This window comes from Pelodiscus sinensis, chromosome 5 (assembly GCF_049634645.1).
Source record: "Pelodiscus sinensis isolate JC-2024 chromosome 5, ASM4963464v1, whole genome shotgun sequence".
NCBI lineage: Eukaryota > Metazoa > Chordata > Testudines > Trionychidae > Pelodiscus > Pelodiscus sinensis.
In genome coordinates this window covers 68,290,648-68,307,658 of record NC_134715.1, presented here as the reverse complement: position 1 = coordinate 68,307,658, position 17,011 = coordinate 68,290,648, and the positions used below count along the sequence as shown (strand labels likewise).

Here is a 17,011-nt window from a genome sequence, read left to right as displayed (position 1 = left end):
CCCAGCAACGTCTGGGTGGGAGAAGTCACCGACTATGCTAAGGAGGCACGCGGCGCTTTCAACCCAGCCGCCGAGCACTTTCGTTCAAGGGTAGCATAGAGGCCTACAAGTCCCGACATGCTCCACTCCACCTTGCGCCAGCTACTGCCTTGGACAGGGAGCAGGGCATGCTGGGAAGGAGCCGTCCCCAGCAGCTACTCCAGGTCCGCACCTCCCCTAAGGCCTGGGCTGTGCTCCCAAACCCCTCTGCTCACGGCTCGCAGGAGGCAAACAGTCAGTTTCCTAAAACACCTGTCCCCCTACTCCCCGTGCTGATCCCACGGCCGTCACTCCTTGCAGACGGCCAAGCCCTGCCCGCCTCCCGCACCTTCCTCAGTCACCTCCTCTTGTTTTTCTCACTTCAGCATCACCCACCCCCAACACCCTCCCTTTGTAGTTTTAAACCACGCTACCCCGCGCCGCTCTGTCCAATCGCAGCGCGGGTATTCTATTACGGCCAATCGCCGAAGTCCCCGCGGTTTTTTAAACTGTTTGCTCTCCTCCAATCGGTGCTGTAGCTCTTACTCCCGCCTCCGTCCTCTCCCTAACCGGTTCCAACGAGTACAGGAGCCAACGAACCCCTGAGGCTCGACCTAACTTAGGAGCTGCTCTAAGAATGACGTAAAGAGAGGCAGGAACCAATCCATTGCACTCCCAAGCTTGGGGGCGTGACCGTATGCCGTTCGACCGGGTAAGGGAGCCAATTGGATGTCGCGTAGGCGGACCTGAAGGCGCTTGTGGGTCAAGTTGCTGTGCCGGGTAGGACTGTGGAAAACAAGAGGCTGTAAGTGCGTCGGAGAGAAACCATTTGGCTGTGGCAGCCGGAGCAGATCCCAGCGCTAGAGCCGCACGCCTCGCAATCGCCGCTTCTTACCGCACCAGGCAAGGGCCCAACAACTGCACCCTGCCCTGAGGAGCGCCCGCGCCGCTCCGTGCTGGTGACGGGGCCAGCGGGGGTCGGACGGGACCGGACAAGCGAGGATCGGGGGGGGGGGGGAAGGGTGGCGGCGGTTCTGCGGCGCAGTGGGCGCTTGTTCTGGGTTTAGAGGGCTCGCTTGGGGGGGGAGAACTTCTTGGCTCTTCAGTTCGGCGGCGCAGCGCTCGGCGGTTGGGGACGCACCCTGAGTGGGGGGAAGGGCGCGGTGCAAGCGGGGAGAGAACGAACGCGGTGTCATTCCGGGGGGGGGGGGGGGTTGGCGGCTTCGCCGCGAGGTTGGTGGGGGAGGGGTGGAGGCGCCTGTTGGTCCCGGTGAGGCCGCCCCACCCCGTGGAAGTTTACTCGAGTCGGAGGCCGCTTGGCTCCTCGGGAGAGGGAGGGGCCGTGCCGGGGGGCGGTTAGGCGGGAAGCCGCCGCTTGGGATAGGAGGGAGGGGCCTCGGCTCCGCCTTGCTGCAGGCGCTGCCGCCCCGTTCCTCACTCCGCGTCTCCTCAAGGGCCCCGTGACCGGTCCCGCCATGGGCAAAGGCGACCCCAACAAGCCGCGGGGGAAGATGTCCTCGTACGCGTACTTCGTGCAGACCTGCCGCGAGGAGCACAAGAAAAAACACCCGGACTCCTCGGTCAACTTCGCCGAGTTCTCCCGGAAGTGCTCGGAGAGATGGAAGGTGAGAGAGGGCCCGGGCCCGCCCACTGCCTAGGCCGCACCTCGGGGCGGGCGGGGCTTCCCTACTAGCTCGTTGGAGATCGGCGCGCGGTCTCGTGTCTGCGAAGCGTAACTCCCCCTCCCCCATCGCCTCGTCAGCCTGTTTCATGAGGGTTTGTGGGAAAGAAAAGGATTCCCGGGTGCAGCTGCTGCTTAGCCATTAATGAGTCACCAGGCCTTTAGCTGATCTAATGCCTCTTTTTGCAATGTGTCTGCAGACCATGTCTGCAAAAGAAAAATCAAAGTTTGAGGATCTGGCCAAAGGCGATAAAGCTCGTTATGACAGAGAGATGAAAAACTATATTCCTCCTAAAGGCGAGAAGAAGGGGAAGAAAAAGGATCCTAATGCTCCAAAAAGGCCACCGTAAGTGTTGTCTTCAACCTGGAATGAAAACTTTTTTTTTTTTTTTTAGTTTTGGTCAGTGTGACACCTTTATCTTTTTTTTTTCTTTCTCCCTGATCAGATCTGCATTCTTTCTCTTTTGTTCTGAACATCGTCCGAAGATCAAAAGTGACCATCCTGGCTTGTCTATTGGGGATACTGCGAAGAAACTAGGCGAAATGTGGTCTGAGCAGTCAGCCAAAGATAAACAACCATTTGAACAGAAGGCAGCAAAACTAAAGGAGAAATATGAAAAGGTACAATCAAGAATGTATATGTAGTCCAAAGTTTGAACAGTTAGGAACATGCCACTGCCATTTCATTCATATGTATTATACAAAACCAAACCCTTGCTGACTCACAATCTTAAATAGTCTATGCAACAGGAAACTGAAGAAATTTAAATTCCTATAAAGATGGGTTGGACAAAGTCTTACTATGGGAGGGAACATGCACACATGTAAAAATCAAACCAGATATTGCAGTAGTCCTCAGTCTGTTCCACACCAAAACACCCATCTTAAAATACAGGACACATGAAGCAGGAAGGTCCTGAAATCTGGTTTAGAGATCCCTTAGGAGGCGAGTCATAAATGCCAGGTTGAGACCCTGTGTCTTAAAGGATGCAATTCATAAGCTGTACACTTAAGTATAATGGAAACAATTGTTAAATTAGTGTTTAGTCTCGGAGTTTGTGAGAACCTAATTCATTACTTGAAACTTAATGACATTTTTCAGGATATTGCAGCATACCGTGCCAAGGGTAAGAGTGATGCAGGAAAGAAGGGTCCTGGTAGGCCTACAGGATCAAAGAAGAAGGCAGAGCCTGAAGAAGAGGAAGATGAGGAGGATGAAGATGAGGAGGAAGATGAAGAGGAGGATGAGGAAGATGAAGAGTAAATGGATGTTCTGCTGTAAAGATTTGTGCTCAAAGTCCAATATTTTGCTAAGAATGTGAACTCAAGTGCAGCTCATTGTTAGCTTCAGTATAAAAAAAACTGTACAGAATTGTGTATAGGTAATGTGATTCTTTGTAGGGAGACCTATATTTTTTAATGTAAGTAGTAGCTGATGGCCGCTACAGTTAGGTTCTTAAACAAAAAATGGATGTTGTGGAATGTTTCTGCATATTTAATGGTTTCTTTGAAATTCAGTGATGGGTAGATAGTCTGATGTTTTTAGCAGAGCAAAACATAGGAAGTAGCATAATAGCTGACCTTATATTTTGTAGACTATTGCATTGTATTACTTTTTTAACAATTTTGTAATAAAATGATGTACATTATTGTGTTTTGCTGTTTCTCTCTTGGAAAAGCTTCTATTATACCTCAAGATCATAAAGCAATAAATGGATACACTTAGGTATTTATATTTAACATTTTAAACTTCCTTTACTTAGAAATTCATGTTGGATTCTAATCTAGAATGCATTACAGGAATGGGGCCCGGATTCTAAATAGTATTTATAGGAACTTTTGAGATAGTAGTAAGTGAAGTGGCAGGACAAGAATTCAGGTTCTCATGCACAGAGCTTAAAAAAACATTGCTTGAAACTGGGTTCTCCGTTCTGATTCTATTTACAAGTTGTCAATTTTAGCAAAGTAAAATAGGGGAAGGTCTGGGTTAGATATTAGGAAAATCTATTTCAGTAGGAGGGTGGTGAAGTACTTGAATGGGTTACCTAGGGAGGTGGTGGAATCTCTATCCCTAAAGGTTCTTAAGTCTCGGCTTGACAAAGCCCTGGCTGGGATATTTTAGTTGGGATTGATCCTGCTTTGGACAGAGGACTGGGCTTGATGACCTCCTGAGGTCTCTTCCTGTTCCATGAAAATACCTGAATGGGTGTTTGAAAACATTGTTTCCAAAGGTTGTCTTTGCTGCCAAAATAAGCTAGGTTTTCCCCCCCACCCTAATATTAAACAATTTGGGGTAGGGGGAGAGAATACAGAGACTTAATGTTAATTCTGATCCTTGTTTAAAACCCCCTAAAATTAACATTTTGAGTGAAAGACTGTCCTTATAGTAACTTCTAGTGTAGAAGGTATTTTGGTGTTGCAGGCCCCAGACAGACAGTGGATTGAGGTAGGGTGTTAAGGCTTTGCTCTAAATATAAAAATGTAGCTGACAGGTAAAATGAAAAAAGGCACACAGCTTTGCTTCTTAATTTTTTTCTGTAGGTAACATCCTCTTATTCTATCACTATTTTTACTTTCCTAGTTTTAACTATATACTAGTGCTTAACTGATCTGAGTCCCTTAAAAAGGGATTTTCCAAAGTCATTTTGATGGCACTTGAAGTATTATGGCAAGTTCAGGAATATGTTCCTACTCTCTTCCCCATAAATTCCAATAGTTATCCCATACAAAATAAAGGTGTAGTTTTTTAAAAAAACTATCTTGGTAATGTTAACAGTGGTTACATTTCCATGTCTGGTGGAAGCGTATAGCTATCACTAATTCTGGGGAACATGTTTTCCTAGTGATTCGGAAATTCAAGGGACTAGTGCGTAGAGCACAAACCTGGGATTTGGCTTGTTTTATGACTAATGGCCACTGGGTGCTTATACACAAATACAGTTACTGCATGGGAATTTCAAAAAGCACCTATGCCCTGAACTCATTGACAGCAATTAGTATTTGCTTAACCTGTCCAGGCATTTTGGAAATTTAGCTCTTACTCTGTGCATCAAGTCCCACTGTGAAATGTGGATAATAGTACTTTGTGTGCTACAGTTTTGAAGAGTGAGGCACATAAATACAGAAATAAGGGCTATAAGTACCCAAGATAGCCTAGATTGTACAGAAATCACGGTAAAATTTGTCACCACTTCTGTTAACTGGGTTTCATGCAATCCATTATAGTAAAATTAATCCTACAAGAATTAATCTTGCTTGAAACACTGCATCTTGCTGAAAAGATGACCATTCAACTTTTACTCACGCAAAGTGGTAGTGAGGAAATGAGGTCATATTTTGTTTTCAATCAGATTTTTTTTGCTTCCCACGAATCCCGGCATGGTAGATTCAGGCTTCAGATTGGACTTCAGGTCTTTGTGGAGGACATTTAGGCGTGTTCTCTCATTAGATACACTATTGACCATAAGACAGAAAGCAGTTCATCTCTCCAATGGGCCCTAATGGAATGTATAATGTTCTAGGGAATATTTATTCCTCACCTCAAAAATCCACTTCACTCCCCATTCTGCTCCTTTAGTAGGCATTCTTTTGGTTCAGTTTAATTTGTAATTCCCACAGGTGTGGCATTAACACTCTGTGGCCTTCAATCTGTCCCCATCTATTGCAGATTCCATTCAAACCATCAATTTCAGAGGAGGTGGTAACATTTACTGTTGCTAGTTAAAAAGCATATGCCATAATCACACTGACTTGCAAATTGCTGTCAAGTTCAGGGCTGGATGAGTGGTCCAAATTTTGAAGTTAGTTGAACATAAAAGTCTTGTTGACAGCAAAGATTTAGAGAAGAAACCCTAGTGTAAGCATTCCTTTGTACTACCATATCAAGGTGTAGATGACATTTTTGTCTTGAATGGGGTCACATTGGTGCTGTGTGTAGACTCTCATACCACCACGTTGGTGGTGTAATTGAGGTATCTTGGATATATTTTCAGAGGTGCAGCTGCTGGTCTAGATTCTGAAGATAGCCAAGTTGGGGAGGCTGTCATTGAAAAAGATAGGTAGCAGCTGCAGGCATGTGACTGGAACTGGGGAAAAGAATGAGTTGGAATGGAACTCCTCAGTTATGACATTTTTCAATGGCATCCCTGAAATGTAAAAGTCTACCTTTGAGCAGATTGGTGTAGGGAACTGCCTGATGTCAGAAGTTCTATATCCTAAGGAAACCTATTCTACCCTGGTACAATAATTCTACTGGTATCAGAGGCTTCCTAGGATAAGAGGAAGCTTGAAGTCAAGGTTTTTGAGGTCAGGAATCTTTCTCATCCACTGCCATGGCCTTTGCCAGACTCTGTGTGAGAGTGTTAGTTTTATATTCTTCTCCCTTAGAAAAATAAGCTGATATCCTAGAGGCACAACAGCATTGGAAGAAGTTTTTTAAATAGGTATCACTCATTTCTTGTCTAATCAGCTCAGGATGGTAGAGTACAATGTCCAGCTGTGCAGTACAGAAGGAGCTAGAAGATCTGGCATTGACTTCTGGGACAATGGGCACTTGAATAAAAGTAAAACAGCATCCTCTGCTTTTAAATCTGTTTCCCAAAACAGGCCCATGGCCCACTTTGAGAAAGCTGCTAGTGGGCCTAGGCTGCTTTGTTTACCTAAAGGGTCCATAGCTACAGAGCTTCTCAGCTCCCATAGGCTCTAGTTTACAATTTCCAGCCAAGGGGAGTGGCCCACTTTGCGAAGCACTGTTTTAAGTACTTTAAAATATACAACATTTGAAGATGCCTAAATTAGTTTAGATTCAGGGGGAAAAAGTTCTGTAATTATATTAAATCAGTATATGTACAGAAGCATATCAAACCCACAAGTTAAAATATTTTATTTTCCTCACCTAGAAAACAAGCAACCCAGAATTAAGATGCACATAGGCTTTCCAAATTTATCCCTAATAAAATTTCTGAAGATTTATACAATTTCTACAGAAACATACAGTGTATCAAAATCTGCATAAATCAAATTTATAAAATGTGTAGAAATGCATAGTGATATCCGTTTACAAAGCAAGTTAGGGGATTTTCTTTCCCAAGCAGGCTACAATAAGAAAAATCATTACAGCCACAGCTTTCGATGTTCTCATGTTTTGTAGTTTGCAATTTCAAATACAGATTCATATGCACATACAGTATCTTTTAATGAATTGCACAAAATACCCATTAAAATACACACCTCCACTATTTATATGCCACCTTTTTTTCACTGATGCATAGTAACATGATTAATCTACCCAACAAAAAAAATGGAGTCAGTTTTCATACACACGTATAAAGTTACCTATACCCTTATTCTCCTTTTTCCAGTTTCTTCCTCTATTTTCTAATTTTATTTTTCACACCTTTTAATAGGACAGCTGAGAAGTTAAAAGAAACCAGAGAAAATCCCAAATCATTGCTAAAACATATATAGATAGTTGTATAAAGGTCATACTCAGCTTTTAGATATGACACACAACTTCAATGATAGATACATGCTAATCCGCAGATGAGGGCAGAATTTGGTTCTAAAACGTACTTTCAGGATTTGATCCTGTGAGGTGCAAAGGGTTCCTATTAAGTCAAGGCACTCGTGATGTCATCAACTCTTAATAGTCTCAGAATCTGGATATAAAACTAGTTGACAGTGCCCCTTTAAAGTCTCCTCCCATGTTAATCAGAATGATTTTTTTTCTTTTTAAAGTTTTAGTTCACCTCCAGATGAATTCAATTTATATTAATTATGTCACAAAATACTGGACCATTTTTAGTTTTATACACTGTGCAGCTTTAGCTTAAAAATATATCAGAGGTTTGTAAGGCATGATACAACAAAGAAGTTAGTGCTTGTAAGTTCTTAGCTATAATCCAGAGTGCTCCCTTCATCAGATGTATCACATAATGCTTCAGATTCATTTTTTTTAATATTGCAAAGAAAAGAAATGTTTAATTGCTTTCATGCTGTCTAAAACTACACTTATAGCGTGGATTTACAGCAGCACAGCTGTACCATTGTAGCTGCGCTCCTTTGTAAGGTCTCCTTTGTAGCCCCTCTCATGTCAGCATAATTAAACTATCTTCAATGAGCTATATTGGCAGGAGATGCTCTTCCACTGACTGTCCACACCGGCACTTTTATTGGTGAAAATTATTTCAGTCATGTGTATTTTTTTTCCACACCTCTGACCAACAAAAGTGCTGCTATAGACACTAATATACCTGATGCATCCAAATGCTATTCGGTGTACTTGGTTCAGCTTATTAAAAAAGTTTCAATTAAATTATAGCTCCTAGCTTCAAAAGAGGAATTTTGAAATATTTTTAAAATCCACTACAGCATTTCTGAAGTGGTCTGTACCTTATTTGCCATACCAATGTGTGGTAAATACAGCAGTCACATTGGCAACACAAAATTATCTTTGATAATTACGCAGGTGGTACAATTAATCCTCACCAAGATGTTTCAACATATCCATACTACACGTAACATCAAATGTTTTTCTTGTAATATAGAGAGAGAAATGAAAGAGGCACTAAATATGTTGAAAATCTACCTTTCCAAAAAAGCAGCATGACTATGAAAGAAGGCCACTCTGGCTAGCAACCCGTGGCAGTGCTTGTTAGGATGTAAAATAAAACGATACAACAGGTTGATAATCACCATGTTATATGAAAATCTGGTTACGCCAACCTTTTCAAGTGTGTGTAAAAAAACTGCCTTCAGACCCTGAGTGAAATCCCAAAGAAGACGACAGTGCCTTTAACTTTGTTCATATAAACATAGCTAAGAGCACGTTAAATCCCCAACCTCTTAAAACAAAAAGATGTAAACATCTACAAAGTTTAAGGTAAAAGCAGTTTTGTAAACATTAACTGCAGATGATAATATTAGTGTAATATCACAGTTCATCTATGTCCTTCATCCAAGTCGGGAGATTTCAGGCTCGCAGCTGTACAAAGTCAATAGTTGCAGCAGTTTTCAGGTTATTTTCAGTCCTGTACAAATTAATGTTTCAGTAGGCCAGGTTTTTGTTTGTTTTGTCTATACACTAAGAATGTTGTTCATTTCCCACTTTTGTGTTGCTTTACTGGAGTCACACTCAGTGATAAAGACTTGGTGTAAGACCTCGGAGCGATCTAAGCACTTTCCTGATGGAATGTGGGTAAATCTATGCAGATTCTGGAAAACAAAATAATCAAACAGACTTACATTTCCCCCCCCATCTAATATGTATAGCTGTTTAAAAACAAATTACTTAGGGTCCCTGTGAAAGTCCCATTTCTGCATTAATAATATCACAAATCAGACCTATATTTCAATATCTTGAAATGTTACAGTACAAAAAGGTAAGCAGCTGCACTTGGTCCACTTTAAAAAGCCACATCTCTTCAGGCCTGTACATGGGGGGCTGTGTATGTGTGTGCGAAGGGTGTGAACGCACCCCTCCAAAATCCCCCAAGGTCTGCCAAACATGAGGTAGGGAGTCAGCCCCTCCCCAACGGTGCTGTAATGACAGAAACAGCAGCCTGTCAGAATTTGCTACTTAGGATGTATTGAGCATGCTAACTGGAACTGAGCATGCTTAGTAAGAGCTGCTGTACTCACCCGGATTTTGCTTCTGGCCCTTTACAAGCATTAAAAACAGGTTTGGGGCAAATCACAGCAGGAAGGGGGGTGGACAAGGTGCTAAAATTGACTGGCCGAGGGGTGTGTGTGTGTGTGTCAAATAACTTTAAGATGAAGCAGAAGAGGAGCTGGGGAGGGAAATCAGGTGTGTGCTGGGGTTTGGCTCTGGGGGAGATGCTGCCAGCCTCTGTGTGTGTGTGTGTGTGTAGGAGCTAGGATTTGGTTCAGAGGGAGGGAGACGCTCCCAGTCTCTGTGCAGAGGGGGTAGGATCTGGGGTGTGGCTCAGGGAGAGAAGCTGCCAGCCCGTGTGGGGGTAGGGGTTGGAGCTTGGGTTTGGCTCAAGGAGGAGACACTCCCAGCCCCTGTGCAAGGGTTTTCCCCACACACAGGGAGGGATAAAGGGATTAACAGTTACCCAGGAAGATGAGCCACCTGCTGTGTGTGCAAATACAAGGGTGGGGAGGCAGAGAGAGGTTTCTATATCTCTTCTTAGGGTGAAAGTACCAACATGGGACTACAGGGCAGCTTCCTCACTGTGCTCTTAAAGGTCAGGGATATTAAATTGTGATTAGTAAGATAATTGAGTAGTCAATGGAATTTCCATCGATTACTCGATTAGTCGGTAAGGAAGTTAGCTCCCAGGTTAGCGTGAATCAGGACTGAGCATTTATGTTACAGCTGAATACAAGAGTTGGGAAAGCCTAGTGCAGCCTTCTCAAAATTAGGAATGGACAACAATTATTTTCTAGAATATTGCCAGTATTGCAACAGCAGGGGAAAAAGGATTTGTTACTGTTAGCAGGATTTATGGGATCAATGCAAGAAAATGTGTCCCTAGCATTAGCCTGTACACAGACCCAGGAAATAAGTCAGCAAATTGGTCATTCAAATAATCCGGGAAGGTATGCAAGGAAATTTGCTTTTGGAAATAAGAAAACTGTTGAGGGAAAATGTTACAGAAGGGGAGAGACAATAAAGGCATGGTGGAAATTGGTAAATTTTACGCTAAACAAAGATCAAATGGTTCTAGAAGCATATGTAATAACTGTACACCTAGCCAGGGGGTGGGGAACCTATTCTGGTTCGAGGCCTCCCCCCCCCCCCCAAAAAAAAAATCAGTCTGAGGCCGCACACAAGTGAAAAGCAAAAAACAAAACAAAAAAACCCATTCTCCTCTCTGATGTGACCCATGACTGAGAAGGAGAAAGACACTCTCCATATTCTCCTCGCACACCAGAGCCTATGGGGGCTTAGCCCAATAGATTTTGTGTGCTCCAGCTCCGTAGTGGGACAGCAGGGGGTGAAATACCAGCCTGGGCTCCCCAATGCTGGGGGGGGGGCAGCACTGAGCCTCAGAGACCCCATCCTTCCCCCTGCCCTAGTCTAACCTTTGATATCTATCCAGTGGTACCTATGGGAATCCAGCTGACAAAAAAATTAATTATATATTCCATTGATTATCATTCCTGGGCATATAAAGAAAATCAACAATGGAAAGCCAGTAACATGTTTCAGTGTGTGGCCCATGAGAATTTGGGATATGTGTGTGAGGGTCAAAATTTACAAGTAATGGATGAATGTTTCTATGTAAAAGACAAAGGAACCCAAAGATAAATATGTTTGATGTATCAAGCCCATATGTGGGGGAGGGAGAAGGATGTGACTGTACCCCCTGCATAGTCACCAAGTAAGTAAGGCTAGGGCTGCACCTTGCTCTGTGTGTGTGGGGAGAGAGGGGGGAGGGGAGGGGAGGGGAAGGACCATGGGAAGGGGCACATTCACACCCTTGCATTCCACATTTACAAAAAAAGCACACACACCCCAGCAATTTCTGCATACAAGCCTGTTTTTCCTTATAGGAAACAGGTTGCCTCTGCATAACAGATTCTAAACTACGTTTTCAATGTTTGATCTAAAAAAATCGAGGATACACTTTTTTTTTTTTTTTTTTAAGATAAATGTTTGAAAATAAGACCTGTACTGCTTAGTATTACCATCTGTTCCTGCTGTTTATGTTTCACCTAAAGTTTTAACCATAATGCCAACATCCAAAGAAATGTAAATATTTGGAGTGAAAGTGATGATTTGCTTTAGTTCTCCCACGTGTTCCTTTTTCCAGTGTTAGCAGGGAGAAGTGGGGCTATGAAATAGCCTCTGCCCCTAAATCAAAAAAGGTCAGCAAAAGACAAAGAATATTCTGAATAGATCTTTCTTGAGGATATCTGAGTGGTGTATAGGAACATTGCTACTGAAAACCTATGGTCACATAACTGATTCACTATAGTAGACAAATATTGTAAGTGACCAGCAGAGGCGATGCGTGTGTGAGAGGAAACAATGGATCACATGCTTCCCAAATGCTACAGGTGTGAGCAGCTGGCAAGCAGCTACCGAGGGACTAGCAGGGCTGGAGCAGGCAGCAGGGGTCTGCATCTCCCTCCTCCTACATTCACTGGAGCCACGTGCCAGCCAGCAGCGGGACTGGTGTTGTGGCAGCAGGGCTGGGAGTAGGGCTGGATGAGCAGTTATGGCATCAGGGCTGGGGCAGCTGTGTCGCCCAGCCAGCAGCGGGACTGTAAGACCTGGTGGTGGGGAGGGGAGACCTGGTGGTGGGGAGGGGAGACCTGGTGGTGGGGTGAGGATGCCGGAGACAGGGGACCTTCCTTGGTCCAGAAAATTCCCTCATCCGGGACCACTCAGGTCCCAAGGGTGCCAGAACAGTAAGGTCCAACCTGTACCCATACCTAAATTCATATTTATTTGACAGCTATTACAAGCCATGAAGTAAATACTTCATTTAAAAATTCAGATCTTTCACAACAGCATTACATACCTGCCACGCACATTTGGAAAACACAAGACAGCATTTACTCAGAGAATATTTACTCAGCTAACTTAAAAGAACAAAACCAAATACTGAATAAGACAAACAATAACACATGCACTTAATTAAATTTAGCAGAAATAGAACTAGCATTGCTGTACTTTCACTCTGCTCTCTCAGCACTGCTGAAAAATGTAATTTAAATGGAATACTATTTCTGTAGAGATATGCCAGGTAATCAAATTACAAATCATATTCAAGCTATTAAATTCTCCCAAGAGTTTATGCCAGCTTCAGGCATTGTTGAAGACTCTATTAGTGGGCAGTGCATTAGCAGGGAGGCTGCTATGATCACATATTCACAGAATCATAGGATTGGAAATGTCCCTGTGAGGTCATTTAGTACAGTTCCCTGCACTCATGGCAGAACTAAGTATTATCTAGATTAGCAGTTCTCAAAATGTGGTTGGGACCCTGTTTTAATAGGGTCACCAGAGCTGCCTTAAACTTGCGGGGACCCGGGACTGAAGCCAGGCTCCCTCTACTCAGGGCTGAAACCAAAGTCCAAGCCCTCTCTGCCCAAAGTGGTAGGGCTCAGGTTACAGGTACTGTAGCTTGGGCTGAAGTTCCTTGGCTCCCCATCTGGGGTGACCGGGCTTTGGTGGGATAAGGCTTCAGTCTCCCCTCACTACATGGTGTCATGTAGCAATTTTTGTTGTTGAAGGGCGTCGTGGTGCAATGACATTTGAGAACTGTCCCTGACAGGTGTTTAAAAAAAATCGCCAATGATGGAAGTTCCACACCTTCTCCTTATTCCAGTGCTTAAACACCCTGACCACAAGTTTTTCCTACTGTCCAATCTAAACCACCCTTGCTGTAATTTAAGCCTATTGCTTCTGGTCCTATCCTCAGAGGTTAAGGAGAACAGTTTTTTGTCCCTCCCAGGGCTGTCCCTCTAAGTTTTGGTGCCCTACACAGTCATTCCCCACCCTGCCCTAAGGGAAAGGGACCTGCTCTGTGGGAGAGAGGGGAACACAGACCTGCTGCAGCGGGGCTGTACTCAGTGCTGAGGGGCAGGAGCAGGACAGGGAAGCAGCAGGCCTGCGCTTGCATTCACCAGCAGTGGCGGGAAGCAAAGCGACCCAGCCTCAGCCTGTTCTGTTCTGCTGGCTCCCAGCCATGTTGCTCAGGGGAAGAGGTGGAACAGCTGGGTGTCAGGAAATGTAACAACATTGGGAGCCAATGGAGTGGCTGGTGCCAGGTCTTTTCACTTCCCACTGCCGCCAGTGCATCGGCAGGCCTGACTCTGCTGCTGACACCAGGCCCTCACTAATCCCTGAGACTGTGTTGTTCAAGAGCTTAGGGCAAAAGGGTGGATTATGGGCAGGCCCTGCATCCCCCTATGGGCAGCTCTCAACGGGGTCAACTGGCAGATTGGGTTGGCTGTTGAAGCTGGCACTGCCCCTTATGTAGCACACAGCTGCTTAGGACACCATGAGATTTAGAGCTATTTGCTGCCCCAGATTTCATGGTGTGCTACTTAGCATATTGGTAGGGATGGCCCTGCTCCCTCCTCCTTGGCAATAGCTGTCCTGTTGGAATTTAAAGCTGCCTTCCTACAGTGGAAATTCTGGGAGAGAGCAGGTAGTGTCAAGAAAATCCACCTTCCTTCAGGACATGTCTATACTTACACAGAGATCGACGCTGCGGCGTTCAATTTAATGGATCTAGTGAAGACTAGGGATGTAAGTGACTAGTCGAGTAGTCACTTGACTAGCCACTTTTTTCCTGCCCCCGCTGCCTCTATCAGAGACAGCAAGGGCAGGGAGAGCAGAAGCCAATACTGGGGGGAGCCAGCTTAAAAGCCAGTTCCCCCAAGACCATCTCCACAGGGAGCAAGGGAGGCAGAGGGCTGGGAATCAGCTGATTCCCAGCTGGTGCCCAGTCTTAGATAGTGCACCTTTGCTTTGTAAATGTATTAAGAGTCTACTGGCTCTTAATTAATTTGAAAAGCAGAAGTGCAGTCGTGGGGGACTGGCACGAGCTAGGAATCAGGTGTCCCAGCTTGTGTCGGGGCCTCAGTGTTAGGCACCAGCCTTTTAAATGTGTTAAGAGCTGGCAGGGAAGACCAGCTCTTAAAAAGCTGATGCACACCAGGACAGCTGATTCCCAGCTCGTGACGGCTCCCCTCCCCCACTGCACTCCAGCCTTTTAAATGTATGAAAAGCCTGACAGCTCTTCATACATTTAAAAGGCAGAGCTCCAGCAGGATTAGCTCTCAACCCTGAGAGCTAACTCCACTGTGGCTCCCCTGCTATCAACAAATCAACTAGTAGATGGAAATTCCGCTGACTTGTTGATTAAACTAAATTTAATATCCCTAGTGTAGAGACCCACTAAATTGAATGCTGAAGGCACCCTCCGTCAACACTAGTACTCCTTGAATTGCTAGGAATAAGGAAAGTCAACAGGAGTATAGCTCCCATTGACCTCTGATTGTGGAGATCATGCCAAAGTTCAAATTAAGGTACATGGACTCCAGCAACACAATTAACGTAGATGGATTTTGCGCATCTTAATTGAACTTCTGCATATAGACATGGCCTCAGACTGAATTCCTTTCCTAAAGCAAGGGGAAAGCCTGACACAGGAAAATGATATTTATATTTTGCCACACCAAGTTCAGTGAATCTGGTCCTAGAACTTCCCTTCCAGATTTATGCACAATAAAACAAATCTAACACAATGGGATGTAAAAAAAGTCTCATAAATCACCTACCCTGGAACCATATTCTGCCACATACCTTAAAATATTGCCATTCCTTATATTCATTCAGATTACAGTGTGTAATCATAACTTTTGATCCATCAGGTCCTTTAGTCAAACACTGATCATACTGCATAAGTTGATTAGCTTCATTTATTCGGAAAAGCTAAAGGAAAATTAAGACATCTTTTTATTACAGTAAACCGAAAAGGTGAACTTTATAAGGTAACTGAAATTTTAGAAGCAATACTATAACAATTTAAATCATCCAGAATATTTTTTTGAAATGATGATCACACCTAACTTTGCTTGAACAGGGATGATATATTTTAGGTGATATTCTTTTCACTATCAGAGATTTAGCATAACAAATACCTTCTTTCTAAGCTCAGAAAACAAAATATATAGGAGAATTAAATTAAGAGAAGAACAATGAGGATAAATGCAAAAAGTTTTATTTGAGTCTTCTGAGACAAGATGGATAAATCAATCTGCGGTTTGACAGCTATATAATCACTATCTTTCAAAGAGCTGGCAGCCACTGGACTTACGTCCGACTCCTCACTAGTATTTTCAAATCAAGATAATAATAAATTTAAAAACTACAGAGCATTTGCACAGAGGTCAAACTACCAACTGAAATAGAAAGAGATAATTTCTTCTACTTCTTAGAGTGGCATTTTATTAAGGTAAGATTTTAGAACTGAAAAGAGATGACTTTGTGACAGGCTTTTTAAAGTGCTATATGCTGAAAATGTATTTTCACAGAGTACTGCATTATATTTTAAACTACAGTGACATTTTTACATTGAGAGCCAAGTAAACAAGATTTTAACAGGGCTATCATCCTGTATGTGACCACATTACTGACAAAGCTTAACTGAATATGATTCAGTCGAGCAAGAGAAAGAAATAAAATTTTTTGTTAACCTGCTCTTACCATTTTACTTTGAGCCATTTTTAAATTTATGGACTTTCAAAATTTAAATGTATCCAATTCAAGAAGATTAAGCTACATTACTGCCTCAAGCAGGTTGTGCATTTGTCATTGTGTGGGTGAGATGACAAAATTGTGAAGACTTGGACCAAGCTATGCAATAGTCTTATTACAATCATCTATTAGGAACTAAGCTTTGTCAATTTAACTCCGCTTCACTTTCAAATGAATTTGTATTTGATTTCTTGTCTCTGGTAGTGGAAAGCCATTTAGAACATCAATGCATTGCACACCTATAACTATATCACAATTCTGAGAAGTAATAACTGAGACACCAAATTGGGTGGCAGGAATATTTTCTAAGTGGAAACAAATCCCAAATTCCCACCCATAAAAGCTGGTACAGTCCACTCAACTTTTTTTCCTCCCATTTTATCTACTTTTTTGGGAAAACATGGTAGTTTTAGGAACAACTTTATCAGAGAAACAATGTTATGATTATTTACTGCACCAACTATCTCTTTCAAACTTCTCACCACAAGGCTACTTACCTGATTTCCTCCCATTCTGTGACATGGTCCAAGTTCTACAAAGCCACCATTGGTATGCCCCATGCTATCTATGCAGTAAGCAGTTTCAAAGCCTCTGATCTGTGGGGAGAAGGAACAAAGAGATTTTGCACATTAGTGTAGATTTTGGGAAAATATGATCTCTAGTGCAAAGAAGTTAAGGAATTTCCTACTCATCATCCTCCAAACTAACAATATAAACAGATATTTGAAGTGACACTGCAAGAAATTTGAATCAAATGAAATAAGGATGTTAAATTCTCAGGAGAAAGTTTTAAAACTCTAACTATCCACACTAATTTGAGAGCTATTGTGACACAACAGACATAAGTATGCTAGTGAATACGCCAAATCTTTGGATCAGGGGTTCTCAAACTTCTGACAACAAAAATTACTACATGACCGAGAGAGATAAATTGGGACTGAAGCCTCAGCCTGACTGAGCACCCCACCCTGAATGCAGGCCCCAAAGCTGAAGTTTGAAGCAAAGGGCCTATAAAACTAAGGGTACGTCTAGACTACAGGGTTTTGTCGACAGAAGTTTTGTCAACAGTA

General features: G+C 43.3%; 2 protein-coding genes across 3 annotated transcripts in view; one reads left to right on the top strand and one right to left on the bottom strand.

Annotated features, from left to right (window-relative positions):
- The first annotated feature begins 771 nt into the window (after window positions 1-771).
- On the top strand, window positions 772-3,348 carry HMGB2 (high mobility group box 2). Its single transcript, XM_006126980.3, has 5 exons — window positions 772-921; window positions 1,473-1,643; window positions 1,900-2,045; window positions 2,146-2,320; window positions 2,802-3,348. Exons 2-5 carry the CDS (start codon window positions 1,494-1,496, stop codon window positions 2,961-2,963), a joined length of 633 nt encoding a protein of 210 aa, XP_006127042.1. The 5' UTR covers window positions 772-921; window positions 1,473-1,493; the 3' UTR covers window positions 2,964-3,348.
- A 3,209-nt stretch (window positions 3,349-6,557) lies between these two features.
- GALNT7 (polypeptide N-acetylgalactosaminyltransferase 7) overlaps window positions 6,558-17,011 on the bottom strand; it is a 107,413-nt gene continuing 96,959 nt past the window's right edge. For both annotated transcript variants that reach the window (XM_075930203.1, XM_075930202.1), the window contains exons 10-12: window positions 16,439-16,537; window positions 14,988-15,116; window positions 6,558-8,911 (exon numbers count right to left, since the gene is read on the bottom strand). In XM_075930203.1, coding sequence (XP_075786318.1) covers window positions 8,774-8,911; window positions 14,988-15,116; window positions 16,439-16,537 — 366 coding nt within the window. In that variant the 3' untranslated portion in view covers window positions 6,558-8,773. The remainder of the gene's footprint in view (window positions 8,912-14,987; window positions 15,117-16,438; window positions 16,538-17,011) is intronic.

Excerpts from the sequence above, each read along its gene's own strand:
- HMGB2 (XM_006126980.3), top strand. The coding sequence starts at position 1,494 with ATGGGCAAAGGCGACCCCAACAAGCCGCGGGGGAAGATGTCCTCGTAC. Across the intron at positions 1,644-1,899 it reads AGTGCTCGGAGAGATGGAAG|ACCATGTCTGCAAAAGAAAA; the intron begins GTGAGAGAGGGC and ends ATGTGTCTGCAG. Across the intron at positions 2,321-2,801 it reads TAAAGGAGAAATATGAAAAG|GATATTGCAGCATACCGTGC; the intron begins GTACAATCAAGA and ends GACATTTTTCAG.